The 10,255-nt window shown below is 36.9% G+C and overlaps 1 protein-coding gene across 1 annotated transcript; it reads right to left on the bottom strand.

Moving 5' to 3' along the window:
• Window positions 1-2,875: 2,875 nt before the first annotated feature.
• LOC134742065 (uncharacterized) lies at window positions 2,876-4,215 on the bottom strand. Its single transcript, XM_063674994.1, has 2 exons — window positions 3,511-4,215; window positions 2,876-3,069 (listed from the first exon to the last, which is right to left on the bottom strand). Exons 1-2 carry the CDS (start codon window positions 4,146-4,148, stop codon window positions 2,898-2,900), a joined length of 810 nt encoding a protein of 269 aa, XP_063531064.1. The 5' UTR covers window positions 4,149-4,215; the 3' UTR covers window positions 2,876-2,897.
• Between the last annotated feature and the right edge of the window lie 6,040 nt (window positions 4,216-10,255).

The following is a 10,255-nucleotide window of genomic DNA, read 5'->3' as shown; positions in this document are numbered from 1 at the left end:
TTTTAATTTGAATTACGTGTTAACGCTGTTTTGGTGAGCATGAGAACTTAAAATTGCCGAGTAGCGAGTCATTACATTACATGCCATTTTATTGTCACATAATTGAATTTTTAAATTAGCCGTGGTTTTGTAATGATAGAGGAAGATAGGGAAAAATAGGCCGATTGTTCGGATATGAATATTTTATGCTGGATTTAAATAGTAACTAATTTACATTTCACTTCGAATCTAAAATTCTCCTACACTAGATGGAACGATTTTATTTTGTTGAAGTTTTTTTTAACAGATTTTGGATAAAATTTGGTAAGTTTGAAGAGCTCATTCTGGATGGAATGGGTGTGTAATGTTTAAAAGAAATATATATATATATATAATAACCTACATTTGTTATATTATTATATTTGATATATTATTATATGTTATAATATAATTTGTATTATACGTTTCCTTTGTTATATTGTGATTTCATCTAAACTATCATTGATATAATGCCTATTGTAATATAATTTTTAAATAGTATATGGACATGTTTTATAATGACATTTGTTACCTATATTATATTTTCATATACTTAACGTAATACTTTATATAATTTAATCAATTATAAATACATATATTGTATAACCATTTTTAGCATATTTTAAAATTCTAGTTATGTGTTATATGCTATCCCACTTCTTTTGCTAGCTATTTTATTCTAGGGAGGTCTCAGTTCTAACCTAACCTAACCAAATTATTCACGGATTTCGATTCTGTGGGTGCCGGAGTTCAAACCTAACCTAAACCACTTTTTTCCTAGGTATTTCATTCTACGGGGGGTCAAAGTTCTAACCTAACCTAACCCTCCATTTGCTAGGTTGTTATTCGTCTGTGCAGACTCGCAGTTTTAACCTAACCTAACCAATTTATATCATGCAACTATTATGCCACACAAATAATTATGTGATATCACTTGTTATAACAAATAATATGCTTTAGCTTTAGAGGATGTAATAATTATGGCAATATATATTAGACGAAGTGTAAATATGCCTTATGACCATTATACCAATAATTACATTATGTGTACCGTTAATTAGGTATTACGGTAGTATGCCATTTATTACGCTATTCAAAGTAACGATATACCAAACTATAATATATGAAAAGTAATTATAACAACTGTAATGCACCCGGATGGAATACCTACTTAAATATACAAAATCCCAATTTGGGACAAAAAATTGTACAGAAATACAGAATTGGGAACTCTATAATTATATCCATCAAACTATCAAAATTCGACAAAAAAAACTGGCCCAGTTCCAAGTTCACTTGTCCATGAAGAACCTACTCATGTCACCTACGTCGAATACCAGTGAGAGTAGAGTTAAGGAAATAGTAAACCAGTGAGCTACATGCTTGACTTTGTCATCAGATCTTTTCCCATCAGGTGAGATAAGGGTCTGTCGCGCCCACGATCGAGCCAATTGTTTTAATACCTAAACCGGGAACTCTATAATTATATCCATCAAATTTTATCGAATTCGACAAAAAAACTAAAAGAAAATAAAAATTGGCCCAGTTAAGTTTGCTTGTCCATGAAGAATCTACTCATGTCACCTACGTCGAATGCCAGTGAGAGTAGAGTTAAGGAAAGAGTAAACCAGTGAGCTACATGCTCGACTTTGTCATCAGATCTTTTCCCATCAGGTGAGATAAGGGTCTGTCGCGCCCACGATCGAGCCAATTGTTTTAATACCTAAACCGGGAACTCTATAATTATATCCATCAAATTTTATCGAATTCGACAAAAAAACTAAAAGAAAATAAAAATTGGCCCAGTTAAGTTTGCTTATCCATGAAGAATCTACTCATGTCACCTACGTCGAATGCCAGTGAGAGTAGAGTTAAGGAAACAGTAAACCAGTGAGCTACATGCTCGACTTTGTCATCAGATCTTTTCCCATCAGGTGAGATAAGGGTCTGTCGCGCCCACGATCGAGCCAATTGTTTTAATACCTAAACCGGGAACTCTATAATTATATCCATCAAATTTTATCGAATTCGACAAAAACACTAAAAGAAGATAAAAATTGGCCCAGTTAAAAGTTCGCTTGTCCATGAAGAACCTACTCATGTCACCTACGTCCAATGCTAGTGAGAGTTGAGTTAAGGAAAGAGTAAACCAGTGAGCTACATACTTGACTTTGTCATCAGGTGAGATAAAGGATTGTCGCGCCCACGAACGCGCCAATTGTTGTAATACCGAAACCGATACGATCAAAAATATTCTAAACTGCACCTTAATGACCTAATAAATAAATAGCCGTTCAATATAAAATCAATATGGAAAAACGAATGGATAGCAAATCCACCTAGGGCTAATGTTTCAAAGTATGACCCCACGCAAAAGCCGAATGGCTTCTTGGGCTCTAGGCGGGATTGGTGCCAGCTGAATTAGGCTCAGTACCGAACATGGACTCTGCGGGGACTACATGTTTAAGTGTGGCTGCCGATATGGGCGATATTCACCGGCGTGTGATTGCGGAGCTCCAGTGCAGTCTATTAAACACATCATCTACGACTGCCCCAAGAGGAAATATACCGGAGTTTCCCTGGACCTGCTCTGTCCTGATGTGACCGCAGCCCGATAGGTGAAGAAACTAGATGTTAAATTATAGACATTATATAGTACCTACTCAATAAGCAATTAATTATTATACTTCCACCAATATTATACAGGCGACCAGTTTGTACAATACGATTAAATAAATAAATGACCTAACAGAACCGGTGATGTCTTAAAACTCCATTTTTTCCAGGATTATTTATTAAAATTGAGTAAGTACATAATTATCTTGCTTTACGTTTTAACGACAGAGTCCGAGTCAGCAAATTTTACATTAATTACCTACTTATAGCACCCAAATCACTCTGCAAACACCTAGCGCGTCTGGTGCATATCCCGCAGGGCATTGGTTAGGCACACTTATAACATTTTTCAAAGAATAATCGAAATTATTGACTCGTTCCACCATTTCTTCAATTGCTTCAACTTCAGGGACTGACTCCTCCAAAAGTGAAAATCTAAAAAGATAAGAGAACTCTTATTAATAACCGTCGAACAAGCTATATGTATCGCAGTCAACATGACTCAGATAATTCCTCCCTTAACATCATACGTATCATAACAATATACTTACTTAACATAGATCGCACAGATAAGCAACAAACACATATTTAGATATGTGATATATTATTATTGTTCCATATGTAGCTGATAATGATAAGAATATTTAAATATCAATGAAAAATGATAGATTACTTTGCATGTTGAGGCCCAATAATATATCGGCACTAGGTATGTTAAATAAAAACCTATATTACACCACAAAATGAAAGTCTCACGGCTAAGTGGATATCAAAATGTACATTTCTGTGTTAATTTATATGCCAGATAGAAAGACTGATTAAAATCTAAACTCTAACATGAGAGAAAACGGAATTTTTGAAATTGTAGGTACTCACTTCGAATTAATTCTGATCCAAACATCACGGCATTCTCCATTGATATATTCCTGACCATCAGGGCAATTTGTTGGCACGGTTATCACATTCAATGGAGAGGAAGTTCTGCCAATATTGTGTGCTCTCCAAATATCACGGCATTCTCCATTGATGTATTCCTGACCATCAGGACAATTTGTTGGCACCGTTATAACGTTCAGTGGAGCAGGGGCTCTGCCAATATTGTCTGCTCTCCAAACATCACGACATTCTCCATTGATGTATTCCTGACCATCAGGACAATTCGTTGGCACCGTTATAACGTTCAGTGGAGCAGGGGCTCTGCCAATATTGTCTGCTCTCCAAACATCACGACATTGTCCATTGATATATTGCTGACCAGCAGGACAATTCGTTGGCACCGTTATAACGTTCAGTGGAGCAGGGGATCTGACAATATTGTCTGCTCTCCAAACATCACGACATTCTCCATTGATATATTCTTGACCATCGGGGCAATTTGTAGGCACAGTTATCACATTCAGTGGAGCAGGAGTTCTCGCAATTACTTTTGCTATAGAAACATCTGGGCTTACTTCGAAATGGGGCGGTCGTGCTAAGCTTGTCGCCACAAGCGCAAAGAGGAAATATAAAAACATATTTATTATATAACTTTGGCTACATGTATTGGAGAGTAGCTAAGAACATACTGGTCAGGAAAATAAATCTAATTGGCTTTTAATTACATTATCTGATCAGACACAGACATGACGTCTGAGATAAGAGGGGAATCTAAGGTAATATATACCTATATTACTTCTTACTTGATAATCAGCGCTAGGTACAGCTGGGTACATAATAAAGGATAGGTAGATGAAAGCTAAGTGGCTCGAAGATTAGGAAAATATTGATGGTTTGGTAATCTTAACAATAGGTGTACTGTATGCGTTTACCCACCGTAGGGTTAGTCAGAAAACAATCTGCATGTTAAAATTTATATTTATGCTTACGGAACTGAAGGTCCCGCCCGGATTCTAATCCCGGTAAGGGCATTTATTTGTGTGTTCTATGTAATTATCCATGTTATCTATGTATTTCTATATTTACATATTTATCTATATTATTATATATATCGTCATCTAGTACTACAACACAGCAAGCCTTATTGAGCTTACTGTAGGACTTGGTGGGTGCGTGTATGATTGTCCCATAAAATTTATTTATTTTAAATAGGTATGACCAGAGATGTGACTTATTTAAAATACTTTTATTTAAAATGTAAATACAAAATACGTACCTCTTTTGTATTTAAATACCATTTTAATAAAACCATTTTGTATTTTATTTGAAATAGGTTTTGGGACCTATTTTCTATTTTCAAAATACAAAATACTTTTTCATTTCTCATGCTCTGAAAGAGGGTCATTGTTGTTCTAAAAGGTGTGCAGAAAATGATACGTGTCTGCACTAGAGCATTTTACGTTCCAAGTACGATTTTTTCTATTTTTTCACAATAAGCAATTGAAATTTTGGGTTTAAATGAATTAGTTATAAAATTTCCATTCTGATATAAATATCCATATTCCATAAATAACGATACTTTTGCCTAAATTGTTATTTGAAAGTACCCTCAAGAAATACTATAAAAATGTATACTTAGTCATGTTTTTAAAATAACACATGCATTTTACTTACCTCGTATTCGAAATGAAAAGTAGAGTGTTTAACTCGGGTGAAAGGCATTGCTCACTGCGTTCGAGCGCCAAACAACCTCGGCAGAAATGAGTGCCTTTCATCCCTTGGTTAACAATCTACTATTTCATTTCTCATGCTCTGAAAGAGGGTCATTGTTGTTCTAAAAGGTGCGCAGAAAATGATACGTGTCTGCACTAGAGCATTTTACGTTCGAAGTACGACTTTTTTAATTTTTTTACGATACGCAATTGAAATTTGAGTTTAAATGGATTTGTAATAAATTTTTCATTTTGATATTTGACTCTCCATTCCATAAATAACGATACTTTTGTCTGAATTGTTAATTGAAAGTACCCTCAAGAAATACTATAAAAATGTATACTTAGTCATGTTTTAAAAAAAATACATGCATTTTACTTTCCTCGTATTCGAAATGAAAAGTAGAGTGTTTAACTCGGGTGAAAGGCATCATTTCTGCCTCGGACTATTGGCGCTCTCACTGCATTCGAGCGCCAAAATACCTCGGCAGAAATGAGTGCCTTTCGTCCCTTGGTTAACAATCTACTATTTAACTGACTTCAAGATTTCAAAGGAGGAGGTTCTCAATTCGGTTGTATGTTTTTTTATTTTATGTTTGTTACTCCATAACTCCGTCATTTCTGGACCGATTTTGAAAATTCTTTTTTTCATTTTAAGTATATACATACAGATTGGTCCCGTTTTTGTCAAAAAGCAGTTCTGATGATGGGATCCATGAGGAATCGAGGGAACTCCTCAAATGTGAAAGGCATACATATAGTGATTTTTTGTATTTTTATAAACAAATCCAGCACTTCCATTTTAAAAAGTGACATTTGATGAAGTGGAACTGCTGATGATGATCAGAACGGAACTCTTCAATGACGCATAGTTCACGTTTGGCGATTTGTCCTCTTCGTTATGTTTGTTAAGCAAGTAATACATTTATTTACATACAAGATATATACAGTGGTACTACGTAAACGAAATTAATAACTAGCTTAAATCTAAAATAGGCCCTTGAGGCATTGTACCAAGGATGCTGGCGGCATTTCCCCGCTGTATCGCAATGCTGATACGTTGTGCGAGAAAGCCGCCAGCTCTTCGGTCACCAGTTACGTCAACCAGACGCTTCGCGATTTCTGCAAACAACTTATGCGCGCTGGGACCCCATGGACCTAGAGTTTCAACTCCAAATGGAACGAAATGATACTCTCTACCGAGGCTCTTATATTTATTACGTTTTAAAATTTCGTCGCTTTCCGCCGCTCCGCCCGCTTTTACATTAGTCCGTTGGAGGTGGGACGGTGCCAGTGTGTCTACGCAGGTAGCATCCCACACCAACATCCGTCCCAAGCTCCAAGGAACCAAGGACATCCCATCGGGCCTCTTGCCATCATCTCTGATAATGCCAGTCGGCTCAAGAAGAGCGGGTACATTGATGGTGGCAAGAGACCGACGGATTATGTCATTAAGCGACGCATGTCTTGAAAAACGGCCGACACTTTTTTGACAAGATAATCCATGGTGTCCCAGTCGGTCCACGTCCGTGCCACAAGAGCATATGTGTGGCGTACACACCGAAACCCCGAGTCGCAAACCAGTCGCCAGTCTAAGGGAGGCCGGATCCAAGAAAGTACCAGTATTAGGCGAAGGATGGGCATGTAGCCAGTAACCCGCTTCCCGGGCTCCGACCGCCAAAAGCCTCGCGCGGTCTGGACCTGTACAGTTGTTTAGGAGAATATTGTAAGTTAAATCACAGTAAACATTATCCCAACTCCTTTGTGAATTTGGGTTAAGCAAGTTAAGCAAGTTAGGTTTTCAATTTTTGTCAAGCTCGAGTTCTGATGATGGGATCCATGAGGAATCGAGGGAACTCCTCAAATGTGAAAGGCATACATATAGTGATTTTTGTATTTTTATAAACAAATCCAGCACTTCCATTTTAAAAAGTGACATTTGATGAAGTGGAACTGCTGATGATGATCAGAATGGAACTCTTCAATGACGCATAGTTCACGTTTGGCGATTTGTCCTCTTCGTTATGTTTGTAAAGCAAGTTAGGTTTTCAAGAAACATTTTTGTCAAGCTCGAGTTCTGATGATGGGATCCATGAGGAATCGAGGGAACTCCTCAAATGTTAAAGGCATACATATAGTGATTTTTGTATTTTTATAAACAAATCTAGCACTTCCATTTTAAAAAGTGACATTTGATGAAGTGGAACTGCTGATGATGATCAGAATGGAACTCTTTAATGACGCATAGTTTACGTTTGGCGATTTGTCCTCTTCTTTATGTTTGTTAAGCAACTTAAGTTTTTAAGACATATCTTTGTCAAGCTCGAGTTCTGATGATGAGACCCACGAGGAACCGAGGAACTCCTCAAATGTGAAAGGCATAGGTACATATAGTGATTTTTGTATTTTCATCAACAAATCCAGCATTTACATTTAAAAAAGTGACATTTGATGAAGTGGAAACTGCTGATAATGATCAGAATGGAACTCTTCAATGACACATAGTTCACGTTTGGCGATTTGTTCTCTTCCTTATGGACCCAGACCTAAACTTGGACCCGGACTCGGACCCGGACCCGGACCCGGGTCTGAACATGGACCCCAACTCGGACCCTGACCCGGACCGAACTCTGACCCAAACTTGGACCCGGACAGCCGGACACGGACCCGGACTCTGATCTGGACCCAGACCCGGACCCGGAAATGCTACTAGAAAAGTGGGTTAGGTGGGTGGTTGGGTTTTGAACTGCGATTCTCACAGAACAGAACTGCTATCAGAAAAGTAGGTTAGGTTAGAGCTGTGACCCTTACAGAAACGAAATGCTATCAGAAAAGTAGGTTAGGTTAGGTTAGAACTGCGACCCTTACAAAAACGAAATGCTACTAGAAAAGTGGGTGGTTTTACCTCCTTTTCTACATTATTAGGCAAAAGATGCTGTCTTTTCATTTCATTGTCTGAAATCTAAGAGTGCACCATCAACAATAAGTGAACTTTCAGCGGCATCCCCCATTGAAGTCGGTTTTTTTTTCTTAAAAATTATTAGTAGGTACGGTCAACGAATTGCCATTTCGTACCTTGTTACACTGACAATAGTATGAGGTCCCTGGCGACTTTCATATTGATTGTCATTGCAAAAAGGTACCAAATGGTAGATAATTAATTTCTTGACTGTATGTAGGTAGAGATTACAATCCTTTCTGACGTTACAATCCTTGCAATTCTTTCATTATTTTAACATGGAACTGTAAAATCTGTTTAGTATCATCGCACCACGATCGTAGATATCGTAAAAGTGGAATCTTGTGCGTTGCGACTTTCACGGCTCGGGAGTCAAACAAACTTTCCTGCCCTAATGAAACACAAAAAACAAGAGGCAAATACTGGCTTTAAAACATAGAAAATCTAAATTAATGCTTTTAAACCATCACGGCATCAAAAATCCATTCCGCCGGTTAACATGAGGAGACAAGACTGGTTGACAGACGGTTTTCAAAGAATAAAGATCTCGATTCTGACTCGGAAATTTCGAGTAGTTATTTTTAATTCAGTACTTTTTATCGCAAGTATTTGTATTTGAAAAAAGTATTTTGAAAATACTTATTTTGTCTCGTTAACAGAGGGCTTACCGCGAACCAATTTCGACGTGTTGCCTGTCTGTCACACTTATGTACGAATTTACATGTGCGACAGAGAGGCAACACGTCGAACGTGGTTCGCGGTAGGCCGTCTGACTATTACATACACTGTATGACTATGATTTAAGACAAAAAATAAAAACTTACGTGAACCCTTTTTTTCACGTAATTTTATTGGGTTCGGTAGTAGAATATTAGTTACACCTATGTTTGTTTAGGTCATTGTATACGAATACAACACAGATAATTATTAGAAACACATAGACAGCAGTTATTTTTAAACACGTTCTATTTAAAAAAATCGGATAGAAATATAAAAAATTGGTGAGTTGACCGTGACGTCATTGTGTAATGTTTCATATAAATTCCATATTAGGAAACTTCTTGACAGTTCTAAATAAAAAACCGGCCAAGTGCTAGTCGGAGTCGCGCATCGAGGGTTCCGTACTTTTTAGTATTTATTGTTATAGCGGCAACAGAAATACATCATTTGTGAAAATTTCAACTGTCTAGGTTCACGGTTCATGAGATACAGCCTGGTGACAGACAGACAGACGGACAGCGGAGTCTTAGTAATAGGGTCCCGTTTTTACCCTTTGGGTACAGAACCCTAAAAAGAAACTGATTTGACTAGTAGGAGAATACCCTATTGGCCTATTGCATCCTAATACCTACTGCAGTTTATGTAATAAAGTGGTGGTTCCAATTATAAAGTGGTCCGTTTTACCCGCGGTTACCCTATGATTTATATCGTAAGCATGGACAAAGCACTTATATATTTGATAAGGAAAGCACTGCCAATACAACAACAAAGATATCTGATTGCATTCTTTGATTTAATGCGCAATTATTGGCCAGCCGTTATAATATTGTTGCATATTTTCCTGCTTTCTTTTTATTATGAAAATCGGTTTCAAAGTCCAATCCAATCCAAAGATATCGTACCTACTGCGGAATGTACAATACACGTGTAATATAATTTGAAATTTTAATATAACGTTTCTTGTATTTTTTAATAAAAAAAATAGTTAAAATAAAAAATAGTATAAAATTTTAATATCATATTTCTTCATTTCAATAACTTAGTAGTCGTATATTAATTACTTATTATGTCTCACTGTCTCACCCTCAGGTACTAAGATAACGAAACCAAATTTTGTCATGTTCGTTTGTCTGTCTGTCCGCAGGTATGTCACAGGCATTTTACTCGAAAACTAAAAAGTAGGTACGATACTAATGAAATTTGGAATGCAGGTGTTTTTCGTAAGTTGCTATATAATTTAGTTGTTAAATAAATTATTTGTTATACAAGGGTGCAAAGTTGTATGGGTGTTTGTGTGGGTATGGGTGTGTTTTACCCGCGAGTGTAGAATTGAAACACGAGCAAGCGAAAGGAA

The sequence above is a fragment of the Cydia strobilella genome, chromosome 6, assembly GCF_947568885.1.
Source record: "Cydia strobilella chromosome 6, ilCydStro3.1, whole genome shotgun sequence".
NCBI lineage: Eukaryota > Metazoa > Arthropoda > Insecta > Lepidoptera > Tortricidae > Cydia > Cydia strobilella.
Note: the sequence above shows the minus strand (reverse complement) of the source record. Positions and strands in the feature narration are given on the sequence as shown.

Excerpts from the sequence above, each read along its gene's own strand:
- LOC134742065 (XM_063674994.1), bottom strand. The coding sequence starts at position 4,148 with ATGTTTTTATATTTCCTCTTTGCGCTTGTGGCGACAAGCTTAGCACGA. Across the intron at positions 3,070-3,510 it reads TGGATCAGAATTAATTCGAA|ATTTTCACTTTTGGAGGAGT; the intron begins GTGAGTACCTAC and ends TTATCTTTTTAG.